Source organism: Typopeltis vanoorti, chromosome 26, assembly GCF_054136105.1.
Source record: "Typopeltis vanoorti isolate ZY-2024b chromosome 26, IOZ_Tvanoo_1.0, whole genome shotgun sequence".
NCBI lineage: Eukaryota > Metazoa > Arthropoda > Arachnida > Uropygi > Thelyphonidae > Typopeltis > Typopeltis vanoorti.
Window position 1 is genome coordinate 13,566,611 of NC_143574.1, and position 18,714 is coordinate 13,585,324.

At 36.4% G+C, this 18,714-nt stretch overlaps 1 protein-coding gene across 3 annotated transcripts in view; it reads right to left on the bottom strand.

The window, feature by feature from the left end:
• LOC150092340 (sodium- and chloride-dependent GABA transporter 1-like) overlaps window positions 1-18,714 on the bottom strand; it is a 247,537-nt gene that overhangs the window by 115,273 nt on the left and 113,550 nt on the right. For 2 of the 3 annotated variants that reach the window (XM_090414964.1, XM_090414963.1), the window contains exons 11-12: window positions 4,301-4,391; window positions 119-222 (exon numbers count right to left, since the gene is read on the bottom strand). In XM_090414964.1, the coding sequence (XP_090271090.1) occupies window positions 119-222; window positions 4,301-4,391 (195 nt within the window). Of the gene's footprint in view, window positions 1-118; window positions 223-4,300; window positions 4,392-18,714 lie in introns of those variants that run through there. The other variant, XM_090414962.1, reaches the window with a different exon arrangement.

An 18,714-nucleotide genomic window follows, 5' to 3' on the forward strand; every position in this document is an offset into this window, starting at 1 on the left:
TTAATAGTTAACTATTTAATACATAAACTGAAAATTTAAAAATAACAAACAACAGATTATAAAGCAGTAACTTACAAAAAAAATAAATAAATAAATAAATAAATACAAAAATATCTACCAGATGGTGGTTGTCTGGAAATTGGTTCAGGAGAATGCCATTTCTGCATATTACAATCATAGAAGGCACATAAATTATTCACATCAACTATATCACTCCAGAATCTGTAGAAAATACATGAAAAATATTAATAAATGAGACAACATTACAAAGATCAAGGTTATATGTTATATAAAAAGATCACACAACAGAGGTGCATTATATATATAAATGAAAAATGACTAAAGAGTGTGTAAAAATGCATATGTGTGTATGTGTTTTATGTGCTTCTGTCCCACTTTCTTTAAATAATTCTGATTCACTTTAACTATGTACATGACTTTTGTATTAAATAATAATATTAATATTAAATAATATAATAATTTTGAATTGCTGGCCTGGTTGGTTGAGTGGTTAGCGTATCCGCTCTCCAACCAAAAAGGCTGCTGGTTCGAATCCCACCGTGGGCATGGATATTTGTGATTGTCTGTGGAAAAACTAGTTGGTTGGCGGTAGATGGCGTTGAGGTCGGTTGGTGGATTGAGTGGTGGAGACAGAGTTGTAGAGCAAGTGCCCTCCCTCGATGAGTCTTTAGACTCCCTGGAGGTCAAATAATAACAATAATAATATCTTTAAAGATCACAGTTTTAGAGACTCTTGTTCAAGTTTTTAGATAATATTTTTATATTTTTTCACAATCGATTTCTTCTATTTGAGATACATGTTTTCTTACCTTAAACATAATGCCAAAAATTAAGACTCTTATTGTAAAAATCATATTGTACTGTGTTCGATAATATAATAATTTTGAATTGTCGGCCTGGTTGGTTGAGTGGTTAGCATATCCGCTCTCCAGCCAAAAAGGCTGCTGGTTCGAATCCCACCGTGGGCATGGATATTTGTGATTGTCTGTGGAAAAACTAGTTGGTTGGCGGTAGATGGCGTTGAGGTCGGTTGGTGGATTGAGTGGTGGAGACAGAGTTGTAGAGCAAGTGCCCTCCCTCGATGAGTCTTTAGACTCCCTGGAGGTCAAATAATAACAATAATAATATCTTTAAAGATCACAGTTTTAGAGACTCTTGTTCAAGTTTTTAGATAATATTTTTATATTTTTTCACAATCGATTTCTTCTATTCGAAATACATGTTTTCTTACCCTAAACATAATGCCAAAAATTAAGACTCTAATTGTAAAAATCATATTGTACTGTGTTCGATTCTCGTTGCTGACGTGAGGGGCTAAGGATCTTTCTAAGACATAGCCAAGTTAGCCGGTCTTGGGCATGGACTGCAGGTTTTTCTCCCCAGTTTATCTGGGGTTTTTCCTCCAGCAAAGCAGGCAAACTGGTCTTAAGAACACAACGTTTTACAGACAATTACACATGGGTTGAGAGTGGGAGTAACGACCCCACCTCATAGTTAGTTATGAAACCCAAAGGTGGGAGGCCAAGGCCCTACATGGGGCTGTAGTGCCAACAGAAGAAGAAGAAGTCATATTTAAATAAATTATTCCAGTGGATATTAAATCCAACATTATTTCAAAGCCGAATACAGAAACTATAAAAGTTTCATACAAAATTTGACCAGAGAGCTTACGAGAATACACTTGCTGGCATTTACAAGTGTATTCTTTGCCCAAGCATCCATATATTCATCTCCGATTGATCCATTTTGATAAGGTTTCACTAGCCTGACAGCTGTTTCAAACTGATCAGTTGTCAGTTTTCATCAGAGACCTTAAGAGAGCAAAAACTCTCAATACTAAGGAACTCGAATTGATGGAGAGGTGTATTTTGTGAAAGCGAACTCTCAGTCGGTGAGTAAAGTATTTACTAAACTAAAGAGCCGAAAGGCTTCATTGTGGCGATGCAAAATTACATAAATCAAGGGGATATATTTGCCTCCTACTGGTCCATTTTGATAAGGTTTCACCAGCCTGACACCTGTTTCAAAATGGTTTGTTTTTGTCAGAGACCTTAAGAGAGCAAAAATTCTCAATACTAAGGAACTCAAAGTGTCAGAGAGGTGTATTTTTGTAAGCGAACTCACAGTCGGTGCATAAAGTATTTACTAAAATAAAGAGCTGAAAGGCTTCATTTCAGCAATGCAAAAATTATATAAAACAAGTAGATATATTCTATGCTATGTCTTCTAAGCGTGTCATAATGGCGAAACTTAGAAGACACATATCCTCTCACAGAAGCCTGTATATGGTTAGCCACAACCAAGGTGATCACTTCATGATAACTCTTTCACACATCTCCCCAGTTGGTAAGAGTTATCATGAAGTGATCACCTTGGTTGCGGTTAGCCAAATTCAGAATTGCATCCTCTGATGAAATGATCATAACTAAATCTCTCAATCCTTGCATACTCTCATGCTGCTTGAGATGGTTGTCCGTCAACTCAAGAAATTCATTTTCCTCTTCATTCTAATTTATACCACCATAACTAAAATCACCCTTCTCTTTTTCACTAACCTAAGTTACTTATACATTTCTTCATCATTACCTTCCACATTCCTTGGCTTATAGCAACATCCAACTAAATATCTCTTCCTGTCAACCTCCACCTACACTGCCTGCAAACCACTATTTCCCTCTGTCATGTCTACCTTATGTGAACATAATTCCCTGACTATCATCAGAAGCACTCTTCCCTTCCTGGTCTTCCTATCCCAGCGAAAACACCGTACTCTTCCATTTCTATTCCCATTAGGATATCATCTTCGTTCAACCATGTTTCACTTATTACAATGAATTTGGGGCGAATAAACTAAATCACTGAAACAAATTCATCTCCCTTATTTCTGATACTTCTGGTATTTGTAAATAAGTATGGCAGTTTGTTTTTAGGTATAACCAGCCCTAGCCAAGCTATTTGGTGGTTGTGATTTTCCCACTACCCTGCCCGTGTCCAATCACCTTTATCATCACTTATCACATATATTTGCTCAGTTCAACTTTGCTACCCAGATCCCGATCTATTCCATTTCTATGCTGATCATCCCCATATGTACATTCACTTCTACTTCCAGCATCCACTCTCCCTATGTCATGTCTCCTTGTCCACCCGGGCTCCTGCCATTTCCCTGTTCCTCTTGCATTCCCATTCTCTCTTCATCTCTCACACCACTGTTTACATTGGCAAGCACTTCTGTCTGCAATACCACTCTCCTGTTCTTTCACTTTACCTCTTACTTCCATGTCCTTTAATAGTAAAATTAATTAATTTTATTGTTGCCAATTGTAGCATTGAAGTCTTCCATCACAATTAAATTGTCAGACTTATTTACTTTATTCATTATTTTTGCAAGAAGGATTAAATATTTTCATTAGTTGCTTCATTGCCTTCCATCAGTACCCAAGCTCCTATGATAGAGGGAAATCCTCTATCATATATCCTCAGATATCCTCATTGTAATTTTAATCCTGATTTGCATTATTCTTTTCCCAATAAAAATAATTAACTAATTTCTTATCTAAGGTTCAACTGCACCATCAATGCCACTCTGATCTTGATCTTGCATACAGGAATGCATAGAAATATTTGGAGACTCAACAGCAGGCTTAACTCATTATCATTCCTATGGAGTGTTCCCTCTTCCAAGTCATCCTATTTACAGCTTTCCTCATTAGTAGTTTATAACTTCGTTTGATTAATCTAAACACTTCCTCTAAGAAAATGTATTTCAGAAGTTCTCTTCTTAATGTTGAAAATGGGAAGTGATGCACTTGAGAAGAGAAGATTATATAAGACACTATTACATTCATAGAACTAGAGTGAGAAACTGATGAGGATAAGGATTTGAGAGTGATGGTGGAGGGAGAGAAAGGATTAAAGTTTAGAGGGAATAAATCAGAGCAAGTTGATTTCAGCAACTAACCTTAAACATTTGGTGGTGTTATCTTTCTCTCTCACTGAGAAAGAAAGAAAATGCCTTTGGTGGATAGACAGCATAGCTAATATATGCTTATATAATTTAGATTTAAGGAACAACAACAACAAAATAATAATAACAATACTGCATAGTAATCTAGAAACACAAAAATAATAATAAATTTAGTAGATAACTAATCAAAAATATGAATTAATAATAACACTGCATAACAATATAGAAACACAAGAATATTAATATTTTTACTGAAACTGATCTGATGGCTGATAATAGAAAATTAATGATAATATTGTAGAAATTTCTTACCTAAAAGAATAAGGTGCATAATAGGCTTTGAGAATAGACAATTTTTGATTTGTATAGCAGACCCATTCATCCCAGACAAATACTTTTCTAGCTACAGTAAACAAAACATTAATTTTGTGAATAGTCAATATAAAATTCATTACTGTCATTATTCATTACATTCATTATTATCAAATATGCATATATTTATCTGACATAGGTCTATACAGAATATTTTTTATTGATTTTAAATATTCCATATGAAAACTGCATATAAGGTCGCTAGTGAACAGTAGTGGATCTCTAGTTCCCCCCCACACACACATACATATCAGATCATCCCACAAGGAATGTCGTTTTTATACTTTACTTGTTTTTATACTGTCTCAGCTTGTCTAACAATGAATTTTTAAAGCTTTACAAGTATCACTAAGCTGGGACAACCACATTCTAAAGAATTCCACCTTGCAAGAACATCATACATAAGTTATTGTTTAAATAACTCTTTATTACTATGGAGTCACTAAAGAACACATTAGGCACATCAAGCTTTATGAGTTCAAAAAGGCAACAATGCTTCCTTTTTTTTTTTTTTTTTTTTGTGCACACAACAATTTTTGTGTGCAAAAAGTATATGGTGATAATGTTTGGAATGTGCAAAAATGCCAGTGATGGTTCCAAAAATCTCAAGGGGACGGACTTTATCTTGAAAGACTCCCCTTGCTCTGGGCATCCTGTCCCTTTCAATAATGATATGCTGGAAGCCGCTATTGCAAGAAATGCCACTGCAACTGTCGAAGATTTAGCAAAAGATCTTAATTCATTTCATTGACTATCCACCACCTGGTATCTCCACTCGGGCCTGGCTTCCACTGAAGAGACCTCAATAAAGGTTGAAACTAGTCTGGGTAGTGGCCTTCCCCTTAATGCATAACATTATACATATCCACAAGGAGATGTGTTTTGCATTATGGGAGATACTGAGATAGGAGTGTTGTGAGCTTGCTCCACCTTTGCAACGAGTTGCCCAGTGTTGTACCACCTTACCCCAGTCCTGAAGATACTTTCAGGTGCAAACTTTGTTTGCTCACACTTGGATAAAGAATTAAACTAAATTTATTATATTATTATATCCATCACCATTTGCAAAAACTTAGGATAGCGTCTAAGCTCTCCACAAGTGGGTTCCTCATGAACTGATGAACAACAAATGAAAAGAGTGCACCAACATCTGCACTGCTCTTAATTCTCGAGAGGTTCAATTTCCATTTTTGAGTCATGTAGTCACGGTGATGAAAAATGGATACTTTACAAGAATGTTAAGTACCAGAGACAGTGGATTCATTCCAGAGAACAGGTTAAACCTCACCAAAACAAGACAATCACCCTCAGAAGGTTTTGTTAAGCATTTGGTGGGATATGGCTGGTATTATAGACTTTGAACTATTGTCACAAACCCAATCAATCATAGCTGAAGTATACTGTGAACAACTTGATCAAATGAATGATAAACTGAAAGAAAAGAGGTGTTCTCTGGTCAATCAAAAGGGTGTTGTTTTTTTCACCATGATAATGCATGCCCTCATAGTGCAAGAATCATCTGTACCAAGATTGAAAAACTAGGCTGGGAAAAGCTTTCACATCTTCCACATTCTCCTGATCTTGTTCCTTCAGACTACCACTTATTTCCAAGTCAGCAACATTTCATTAATGAAAAACAATATGATACATTAGAAGCACTGAAAGTGAGCCTGTGCAACTTCTTTGCTTCCAAATCTCCTGAATTCTATAGAAATGGCATTATGAAACTTTCACAACATTGAAGAGCATTACTGATTCAAATGGAGAATATATACTTGATTAAATTAGCAATTTTTTTTAATGACCAAGAAAGAACAAAGGTAAAGGATTAGGAATCTAGGACATTTTAAAAGTAGTCACATGGAATGTACAAAGCATAACAACAAAGGAATTGGAATTGGTAAAACAACTAAAAATATTAATATAGTTGTGATAACAGAAACAAAAAAGAAATTAAAGGGAACAAAAGATATAGATAGTTTTACTATGCAATACAGTGGAGTGGACCAACATATCAGAGCTTCTAGTAGTGTGGCCATTTTAATCGATAATAAATGGAAAAATAGAATAAGAAAGTACAATTTTGTAAATGCTCAAATTATATCAGTTAAATTAAAAACAAATAGAAGCTACTTTACAGGAGTAATCACAGAAGTACATGCTCCTGAAGAAGGTAGGAAAGAGGATTCTAAACAACTTTATAAGGAACTACGAAAACAGTTAAATAAATGTAATAAAAATGACTATATATTAATAGCAGGAGATCTTAATGATAGAGTTGGAAATAATCCAATCACAAATGTTGTAGGAAAATATGGAGAAATTTGCATGAATAACAATGGTCAAAAACTATTAGAATTCTCTACTTTCAATAATTTTAAAATAGCCAATACTTTTTTTCAAAACAAAAAAATATATATAAATAAATGTACTTGGAATAGCAGAGGAACAAGATCTATAATTTATTATATCATTACTAATCAGAAACTAGCTCCATATGTGTGAGATGTACATGTTCACAGAGGAAGTAAAATTTTTGCAAATCATGATTTAGTAGTCTTTAAATATTAAATATTAGCAAAATGGAATAAATAAGAAAAAAACAAGAAATAGAAGTATACTAAGTACACTATCTACTGATAACTGTCCAGACATCCCTATTATTTGAAGTTATGGAATACTCTAGGTTTCTTAATAACATAAAAACCAGTGTACAGATAGTAAAGAAACAGTATTTCATTGTAGCAGTTGAATACAGGTAGTATGGCAACATGACGTGAACTCAGTGACTTTGAGAGAGGCATCGTCGTGGGCTGTCACATTGGTGGCATGTCCATACGTGCCATTGCCACTCAACTGGAGCATCCAAAATCAACAGATGGCGATGTGATCAACAAATGGAGATGCTCTGGCATCACTAGTACAGAAAAACACCCAGCGTGACACCTGAAAATGACTGACAGGAACAGAAGGGTGTTAAAATAGGTGATATGCAAAAACCAGCTATAATCAGCAAAGAACATCAGCGATAAGTTCCAGAGTGCCAGTAGCACCAGAGCACTAATACTGTACAAAAATAACTCCATTTAATGGGTTTCCATGGAAAAGCAGTGGCACACAAACTGAACATCACAACAATGAACAAGGCGGCTCATCTGGCCTAGTGCAAAGAGTGTATAAACTGGACAATTGACCAGTGGAAAATGGTACCTCTGGCATGATGAATCAAGGTTTGCCTGTTTCCAGTCTGATGGCAGGGTATGCAAGCAGCCTGCTGAATGCTTGTTACCACAGTGTGTTGTACCCACAGTAAAATTTGGTGGTGGAGGAATAATGGTGTGGGGTGCATTCAGCTGGTTTAGAGTGGGACCTTCAGCTTTGATTTCATATTTGAAATAAAAAGAAGTCACAATCTGGCGAGTAAAGAGGATGTGGGATGACCACAATGCTGCTTGCCACCGAAAACTGTCACATTTTTAAGGCACTGTGCAAGGGGGGGGGAGCATTATTGTGGTGGAGGAGGCAGTTGAGCTTCCACAGTTCAAGTCTTTTGCAACGAACGTCTTCTCTCAACCACCTTAAAATGTTGCAGTAGAATTCTACATTGATCATCTGACCAGGTGGGACAAGTTCTTAGTGCACAATCCCCTTAATGTCAAAAAAGACAATCAACATCTCTTTGTTGCAGTCCTGATTTGCCTTCTTTAATCTTGGAGAATGTGAACTCTTTTATTGTGACGATTGCTGTTTTGTCTCCATGTCACAGCCATAGTCTCATCCCCTGTGATGACTCTTGAGAAGGTTGGGTCATCAATGGCCTTTTCATGAAGATCTTATTTTGCATGAAGGTCTGCGTGGTTAGCCTACTGGCTTTGTTCTTCACAACCATATGCCTGGGGAAGGAGTGTCCTTGGTTCGATTCCCATCAGCGACAAGATGAGCTTAAGGATCTTCCTCAGTCATAGCCAAGTTAGCCGGTCTTGGGCGTGGACAGCAGGGTCTTTCTCCCCAGTTTAGCTGGGCTTTTCATCCTGCAATCAGGCCTCGTGAGCATACACGGATACAGTCAGGAATACCTAAGACGATCCCTCCAGCCATAAGTCTGAATTGTCAGCTATGCCAGTCCCAAGCCCGGATAAAAATAGGGGAGGGGGGGTTGAGGTGGTGCCATACCTCCCCATAATAGAGGCTCACAGCCATAGAATCACTATACAAAATAAAAAAATGCTGTTTTACAGGGAACAAACTTGGCAGTGATGCATGTTCAAATCTCTTGTGATGATCGCTTGACCTGCTTTATATGAAATCCCAACTCTGTCGGCATCTTCCTGATAGTGATGTATCGATCTGCACAGATCATCTGTTGAATTTTTTCAATATTTTCGTGGGTTGTACTGGTGGATGGTCATCCCGGCTTCTTGTCGTCCTCCAAGGTGGTTCTGCCCTTTTTAAAATGAGAGTGCCACTCAAACAACTGAGTTTGGCTCTGCTTCGTTTTCATATGCCTTATGAAGTAATTCAAGGGTCCCTGTGGCAGATTTCCCCAGTTTTACTCAAAATTTTACATTTGCCCTTTGTTCTGATTTCACGTTCATGGCAAAATTACATAACAGCACAAACATATGATAAGAATGATGCATGTTACAAGAGTTCTGGTATACACAGCTCAATGTCATGTGGTAGGCTAACTTAACAATGTCTATGCCACTGATCTGTCATGACACTAACTCGATCTGTCACCAAGTATCTGACACAGTCTGGGTTCTTTTCGATAGCACTTCATATATCCTTTTCAGATGTCTGCTTATGGCTAGTGACAACCCAGGTGATCACTACATGATCCCTCTTGCCAACTGGAGGGACATGTGAAACCTCATTCACAAATACATCCTCTGATGAAATGATTATAACTAAAACTCTCAATCCTTGCATGCCCTCCTTTACATGCTGCCTGAGATAGTTGTCTCTCAAAAGCTCAAGAAATTCATTTTCCTTATTCCTAAATGCTATCCCTTCATTCTAATCTATACCACCATAACTAAAATCACCCATAACGGTCACCCTTCTCTTTTTCACTAACCTAAGTTACTTATACATTTCTTCATCACTACTTTCCACATTCCCTGGCTTATAGCAACATCCAACTAATTATCTCTTTCTGCCAACACACTGAACTGCCTAGAAACCATTTGCACTATTTTCCTGTTTCATGTCTATCTTATGTGGACATAATTCTCCTGCTATCATCAGAAGCACCCCACCCCTTCTTGGCCTTCTTATGAAAAAACTGTACCTTTCCATTTCTATCCCGTTAGGATATCATGTTTGTTCAACCATATTTCACTTATTACGATTTTGGGGTGAATAAACTAAATCAGTGGAACAAGTTCCTTTCCCTTATTTCTGATACTCCTGGTATTTGTAAATAAACATAGCAGTTTGCTTTCAGGTCTATAACCAGCCCTACCCAAGCCTTTTGTTGGTTGTGATTTTCCCACCACACATGCCCTTGCCCAATCATGTTTACCACCATTTACCACATATACATACATTCATACACATGTAGTAAACCCAGGCTCACCTTCCCCCATTTCCCTGTTCCTCTTGCGTTCCCATTCTCTCTTCATCTCTCACACTACTACTGTCTCCACTGCTAAGCACTTCAGTCTCTTCAATACCACTCTTCTGATTTTTCATGACACTTCTTACTTCAGATCTCTTACTTTTATCACACACTGCACTTCCTTCTATCAACAGTTGCTCCAGTTCACATGCTCCAAAGCAATTCAAACGCAATCAATGTAAGAGTATATAATTCCATTAATCTCTCAACCAACTGCACTCTCTCTTCTCCTCACACAACTCAGCTAGCATACAATTCATGATTCTGGCGCTTTGTCTCAACTCATGATTGTCATACCTCAGCAATATGCTGACAACCTTTTGAACTAATACTGTTACCTTTTATTCTCCTTAGTAACCTCCTAATGTCCATTCTTATACTTTCCTTATGTTCAATTAAATTAAATTGTCCCTGACAACCATCACTAATTCTTTTGCTCATTTCCTCGTCATGTCTAAAGCATGAATTATCTTGCTTCTTCTTCCTCCTGGATAGCAGACCTTATGGACTTTCATTAACTAATCCTCTAACAATGGAATCTCCATGTGCTGCTATTCTTTAATCCCTCATTACCTCTTTTTCTTTCATTCTATTTTTTGCATACTTTCATTTGTTTTCACTAAACGTCTAATATCACTCCACATATTGAGAGGATGGAGGGCACACATTGATGGTAGGACTGCGTTTGAAGAGCTCCGAAAGATAAGTTATTTAGTTCTAAAAAAATAGCATTATTAGTTTAAAAATTGTGCTACAATTATAGTATATTGCAGAGTTAACCTGTTTAGCATAAAAAGTTTGTTTTAATTAGTGTCAAATTAGTATTTTGATAAGATACAATAGATACGTAGCGTAGCACATGGCACAATGTGAAGAAAGGCAATGGTGTCCAAATCACCGCCTTTGTTTAAAAAATTTAACCAAAGGAATTTCGTCCAGTGTAACGTCTAAGGGATGTATGCTTTTCTGAGAGCGGCTTGAGTTTGGTTTGAGAGCGATAGTAGGAAAGTGTGCTGCTGAAAGTGCCATAAAAGTGAGGATTTGAAGTGTGTCTCAGGTCACGAGCTTGACATAGTAGATCAAAGTCATAATGCAATAGAAAATAGTGATGTGATAGAAAATTGTGATATTTTCTATCACAATATTGTGCCAGACAGTGTTGAGATTGGGGTTGAGCGAGATAATGATAAGTACAGAGCGAGATAATGGTTTGACTGATAAAAAAAAATGAGGAGTTAGCTGCAATGAAGGAGTTAGCTGCAATCGCATGGTTACGTGGAATGATACATAGGGCGAAGCGACAGCTGGGGCAATTACAAAAATGTCTACTGAGCATATCAGCTAACAGAAAGAAGCAAATGTGTGATAAGAAAAATGAGAGCATGATCAGGAGCGAGTGTTGTACGGTGATTCAGTAGTAAAAGGTGTAATAGATGAGAGTTTGACAAAATCGTGCTTTCTGGGTGCAAAAATTAATGATGTAAGTGAGGCTATTAGAGCACAAAAGCATAGGGTGAAAGAAATGATAATAGTGGGAGGAACGAATGATTTAAAAGATGTAAAATTTGCTATGAGAGAGGACTTGAAGGAATTACTAGAGGTAGCAAAAGAAAAGAGTGAGAGAGTTAAGATAGTGAGTCTGTTGCCATGGTATGACAGAGTAGAGTTGAGAAGGAGGGCCTTAATTGCGAATGACTATGCACAGGTTATGCAGGAAGAGTAAGGTAGAGTTTGTGGATGTGTGGAGTGAGTCTGATGGGCGAAAAGATGTCTACAAGAAGGATGGTTTGCATCTGAATGGATTTGGTGTGCGGAGATTGGAAAAGTGTTGCTGAACGAAGTGAAAGTGGATGTGCAGAATCAGGGAAAATGCACAGGTTATGCAGGAGGAGTGGAGTAGAGTTTGTGGATGTGTGGAGTGAGTCTGATAGGTAAAAGGACTTATACAAGAAGGAATGGTTTGCATCTGAATGGATTTGGTGTGCGGAGACTGGAAAAAGTGTTGCTGTGTTGAAGTGAAAGTGGATGTGCAGAATCAGGGAAACTAGAGCTATTGGGGGGGCAGCTGTTGAGTGGATATGCAGACATCAGTGAGGCAGTTAAGTGTAAGAATGTGTATAATATGCCTGAGCTAGTACAAAGGACAACAAACCAGAATGGGATAGTTAGTATAAGGCGTCACAAGATAGGAGTGGGACTAACAGGCTTCTGCACTTTATGTATACTAATGCCAGGAGTATTAGGAACAAGGAGGAATTTTTGGCCTTGGTTGGCTCTTCCTGGCATTAGTGAGACATGGTTAACAGGAGATGATATAGTTAGTGGGATAGAATGTGAAGGATATAGTGTGTTCGGGAGTGACAGAGAAAAAAGAATGGAGGGAGGAATGTTATTAATGATAGCTGATGAACTGCAGCCAAAGAGAATAGAAGTTCAACTGCAGGATAGTGAAAATAGCACATTTGAGGCTATTTGGGTGTGAGATTGAGGCCAGCAGAACAAAATATACAGTTGGGTGCTGCTATAGCCCAGGCAATGGAATAAATGATAGAGATAGTATGCATAGGCAAATAGATTAAATGAGTGGAGGCCAGGTAATTATTATGGGGGATTTCAACTATGGTAACATTGATTGGAAGGAAGAGAGGACAAATGGAAGGAAGGAAATGGATTTTATGTAGTCACTAAGGGATAACTACCTGAGACAGCATGTGATAGAATATACTAGGGATTCGAGAGTGCTTGACCTAGTAATTGCATCTGGGAATTTGACTGTAATGAATATGACCACGTTGCCACCAATTGGTGAGAGTGATCATAAGATCTTGACCTGGGAGGTGGCTAAAGGTGCAGAATTTTCAATTAAGACGGGTACAAGTGGAATTACTGGGCTGGTAAATATGACAAGTTTAGGAGATTGCTTGCTTCAGTGCCATGGCATGAAAAACTGCAAGGGCTGGTAGTGTATGTTGATAGTGCATGGGAAGTGGTAAAGGAGCGTTTGAAGGGGGTAATGGCTGATAGCATACCTAGAGTCCGGATAGTAAATCAAGTGGGGTTAAATGAATGAATAACACCATTAAACTTGAGCTGCAAAAAAAAGAAACAACTGTGGAGGGAATTTAAGGAGAAAGGTGACCTGCAGGCACATGAACAGTATAAAGGTCAGAAGGGTAATTAAGTGTCGTAAGAAAAGCAAAACCAGATTATGAAAGGAAATTAGCAATGCAAGCAAAAGAGAATCCCAAACAGTTCTTTCGATATGCTGCAAGTAAAAGAAAAAATGTATATGGCAGAATGATTTTAAGGAATGCTGATGGTAGGAAGATAACTGAATCAGTTGAAATAGTAGAATTACTAAGCGAGCACTTTGCAAATCATCCAGGTGGTGATATTGAAGGAATGAGGGAACCAATAGCTTATACAGGAATTGAGTTGAATGAAAAGGAGGTGAATAGTATATTACAAAACCTTAATGTGAATACCAATTTCTGTAACCCACAGATCTTCAACCTGTTCTCATAAGATTCATTCCATAGACCAGCTATCATCTTGGTCATTTATCTCTGGATCCTCTCTACCTCCTCCCCATCAAGAAGAAACCCTGGCACCCAGATCTGGGCACAGTAGTCAAGATAGGGTCTTATCAAGGCTCGATAAAGAGGAACAATAACTTGCTTGTCTCTGCTCGTCAAAGTATTCTTCAGTAACAAGGTGATCTGATGAGCTGATTTAGCCACTTTTGCAATGTGCCCCCCTTAACTTCAATTCCCTATCTACCAACACTCCCAAATCTCTAGACTCGTAAAGTTTCTGGAGTACAGTTCCACCAATGTGGTATACTGCTGCTAATCTTTTCACCCCAAAATGCATAATCTTACACTTTGCCACATTAAACTAACATCCATTCTCCTTAGCCAAGTCTTCCAATCTATCCAAATCATCGTGCAAAATTTTGACATCATGTGCATTCACTATTGCTCTACCCAATTTTGCATCATCAGCAAACAAATGAACAGTTCCTCTCAGATCCTTTCCTATATCGTTAATGAACAAATTAAACAGCAGTGGTCCAAGAACAGAATCCTGCAGCACACCACTAGTCACAGGCCTTCTTTTGGACTCTACATCTGAATAAACTACTCTCTGATATCTCTCCATCAACCACCCTCCTATCCATCTCTCCAGCCCTATATCCATTCCCATATGCTGCAGTTTACTGATTAGAATTCCATGTGGTATCCTGTCAAAAGCCTTAGCAATCCAACGGTATCACTGCAAACCCATTACCTTATCCAGTTCAGCAGGCACTGTGTTATAAAACGTGAGCAAGTTTACTGAGGCATGATCTACCTTTCAAATAACCATGCTGTCCCCCCATAGCGTATCTCATTATCATCTATCCATTCTTGTATTTTGTTCTTGACTACTTTCTCCCAAACCTTGACAACTCCTGATTTGCTGATTAGTTGGTAATTTGCAACAGCAGTCTTGGAGCCTCCTTTATGCAATGGAACTATTTTCCCCTCTTTCTACCGCCTCGGTACTAACCCAGACCTGAGACTCAAATTAAACAAAATGGTCAAGGGCACTGACAATTATTTTGCTGCTTCATGTAAGACCTGAGCTGGTATACCATCCAATCCCACAGATTACTAGCCCCATTGTTACACTGGATTGTTTTTGTCTCATGTACTCTGACAAACTGTTTTTGTACTCTGAATATGCAGGATAGAATACCAGTAAAATATCAGCAATAAGTTAATAAATAGTTATTTTCTTATAAGTCTGTGTTCTCATCGATACCGTTAAAATTAATCAACATATACGATGAACACACAAACCTTTTCATGCGTTTCATTCCTTCAATCTGCTTCACATTCATTAACTCATAGACTAACAAAATATTGCACTTTCTACAAATCCATACTTTTTCTTGTCTCCTGTTCAGTCTCTCCACAAACACATCTTGATATGCATACATGTTGCCCTCACAACATTGAATCATTTTCGAAAAGTCTACACCATTAACCACATTTGATTTTAGTGGTGCCCACCTAGTTGACTACATGCATACCACCACCGTGGTTCTTTAGTATCAATAATATCAATAACAAATCTACAAGGCTGATAATCATGTGTGCGCGTGCACGCACACATGATATCAATAACATCAATAATATCAATAACAAATCTACAAGGCTGATAATCATGTGTGCGCGTGCGCGCACGCACACACACACTAAGTTATCAAAAATAAATGATGGTATAATAAATTAGAAGCAAAACCCAAATTATTACACCAAATAGCACTTATCTTTTCTGGAGCAATTTACAAACATTAATTTTACCAACACTACCTTTAATCACCTTTACTTTTAACCCAAATTTACCCACAATGCTGTACTCCTAAACGCATCCAGTGCAAGTCTACAAGATTCTCTAACGAAACTGAATAATGGTTGTAACAAATTTGACATGAAAATTAGCAATAAAAAGACCAAAGCTATGAAAACAGGCAGAAACATAGAAAACTTCAGCTGCATTTTCAATAGAGAAGTAAACAAGTAAAATACTTCAGTTATTTAGGCATAGTTTTTAGTGATGATGACAATTTAAATTTGGAAATAGACAACAGAATAAGAAAGCTGGTATGGTGGGGAGCCAGCTGAATAAATTTATATGGAAAAAAAAAGAAATTAACCAAAACGCTAAATTAGCTGTATACAAGACAATGTTCAAACAATTTTAAGTTATGGATTTGAAACTTTAGTTAGAAATAAAGCACCTGATCAAAGATTAGACCCACAGATATGAGAGTTCCTAGAAACATTAGAGGAGTGAACAGATGGCATCAATGGCAGACTCATATCAGAAATGAAGCCATTTGGAAGGAACATGACATTGTTAGCATTCAAGAATGTGTAAGCAGGATTAATGTAAGGTGGTATGGTCACTTAGAATGGGAGAGGAATGGTTAGCAAAACAGGTTGTTGATACCAAGATAGCAGGAAAAAAACCTAGAGGAGGACCAAGGTCTAGGTCAGGGGTCGGAAACCTTTTTGAACCAAAGAGCCATTCCACCAAAATAATTAATTAAAACAAAATTTTGGGAGCCACAACTTCAATTCGATTTTTCCTGGTGACCCAGAGTTGCAGTTAGTTCAAACTTAGGTAAATTTGGTTTTAATTCAGTACTTACAGATATCAAATACCACTTTTATGTTTGCATATAAATTTTTTATATGTTCAATAAATAAAACAACATTAAGTTTGATTAAGTTTTTAATCACAAAACATATTTAAATAAGTATAATATTGCAAAAAAGTCAGAATTTGTATTGAAAAAAGAATTAGTCTGAACAAAAATAGAATATTATGTATTTTAATAGATATTTGATTATTTTAATTTAAAATTCACTAATGAGACTTTTGATTTTGCATCTTCTCAGCCAATTTACTTAAATCTGGATTGTATGTCGTGCACTTTAATAGTAATTTGGCTTTCAAACTTTCATCAGTCAATTTGTTCCTATACTTATTTTTAATGTAATTCATTGAAGAGAAAAATTGTTCGCAATTGTACGCTGAACCGAAAAGAGTCAAAACCCTAAAAGCAAGTCGCCTGGAATTTGAATAATTAGTTGGGAAAGAATACCAGCATTTAAATATAATTTCCTGTGGTGTTTCTTCCAGAGTTTCCTCATGTTCTTCAATTTGTGCTACCATTTCTCGAAGTGTTTGTGCCCAGATGCTTTTATTCTAAATTTTCAGAAGCTCCATTTGTAGTTCTGCAATTGATATTCCGGGAAAAGCTTCAATATCTATTAATTTTAAATTGCAATTTAATGGATGTAATATAAATTTCATCATCTCCTGATGGTTTTTAAAATCCTGAAATCTGCTTGTAAATGAATCTAAAATTACAGTAATCATTTCAGCGAATATTTTGCAATAAATGTTTTCTTGATTTAAATTCAATCTATAATTTTTTTGATTTTCAAAATATATTAATTTTTCTTCAGTAACATCTTCGAAAAACACTCTTAGTTTCTGTTCAAAGGTAAGGACTTCCTCTAGTGATTGTAAGGCTGTGTTTCCCTTCCCATGCAACTTCAAATTTAGCTTATTAAAATGTTCTGTCATATCAAGCAAAAATACAAAAATTTTGTATCCATTCGGGATTACTGAGAAGTTCCATATGATTTACGTTATAATTTTTAGTGGTTAAGAAAACCATTACTTCTTTTAAGCCTGAAAAAAACGTTTTAATGCTTTTCTTCTTGATAACCATCATACAGATAGTGATATTTACATCTGTATGTAAATACAGATGTAAATGTCACTAAATCTTTATGTTGACTACCTAGTTTCTCTAAAAATGTGTCAAAAAGTCTGTGATTCAACACCTGAAATTGGATGAAATTGATCATTGGCACAACAACATCCATCACTCTTTTTAGTTGTAATAATAATCCCAAAGAATTTGCAACTAAAGCTTCTTGATGCAAAATGCAATGAAATGAAATAACTCCATGTGGAATATGAGTGGAGAATAATTTAACAAACCCCTTATTTTTTGCAATCATAGAAGGCACACCATCGGTCGCAATGCATGCTATATTATTAATATTTATATTTTTATTCTGTAAACTTGTTAGAAGGTTTTCTGAAATATCTTGACCTGTAGTGTGTCCTTTAAGTGTTAGCAGATCAAGAAGTTCTTCTCGAATACTGGAAGATGTGATATATTTAACCATCACGCAGCATTGTGCCATATTGGAAATATCATTTGATTCATCAACCCCAATAGATATAAAATCGAAGAATTAATATCCATAATTTGCATATTTGAAACTGCTACAGAAATTGTTATAATCAATTCCTTGACAGTTCTAGCCGAAAGAGGTAAATCTTTAATTTTTTTACATATCTCGTCCTCATTTTTCATATCCTTAAATAGAATTTCAGAGACATTATACATGCATTTTTTTTAGAAATTAACCATCGGTAAAAGATTTTCCCACTTTTGCTATTTCAAGAGATAACAAAAAACTTGCTTCAGTAGTATTCGACGAAGATTTCGTCCAAGTTGACAAATTTTGAAGAATTACAAAAGTTTACTTTTGTAATTCTTCAATAGCTTTTTTTTCTATTATTACCCTCAGAATATTTTTTACTGAAGTCTAAACGTTTTTCTCGAAAATGTCGTTCGACATTACTTGATTTGTTATTTTGAAGTAGTAGATTGCAAATTAAACATTGCGGATTTCCATTTGCTTCTATAAATGCAAATTTCTCTATTCACATTTTATTGAATCCTCTGTTTTTTCTTCGATTATTTTTCTTTTTCTTGAACTCATATTAGGAGGGTTATTATCACAAATTTACCTGCAAGTAAATGCACAAATTCAACATAATAACATAATAAAAATTAATTTGTGCGTAACATTACCTGATACTAAATTAAACACCAGTTTAGTACCACAATAAATAAGTTACTAACAGAATATTTATTTTGACATTTAAAATCCGTATGTATCTAAAAGCCATGGTGTTTGACAGAACAGCTGATCAATTAGTTCAAATTTTCGCCATGGCACTAGTTACCTTAGGAAGAGTTAACATTTAGCAGTATTTCAAATGTAACGTAGTTGTCAGTTGTTCATGTCATAAAATTTCATTCATAACACACGTCACGTGCATAACCTTCTAGTGCAACGAACAGGCC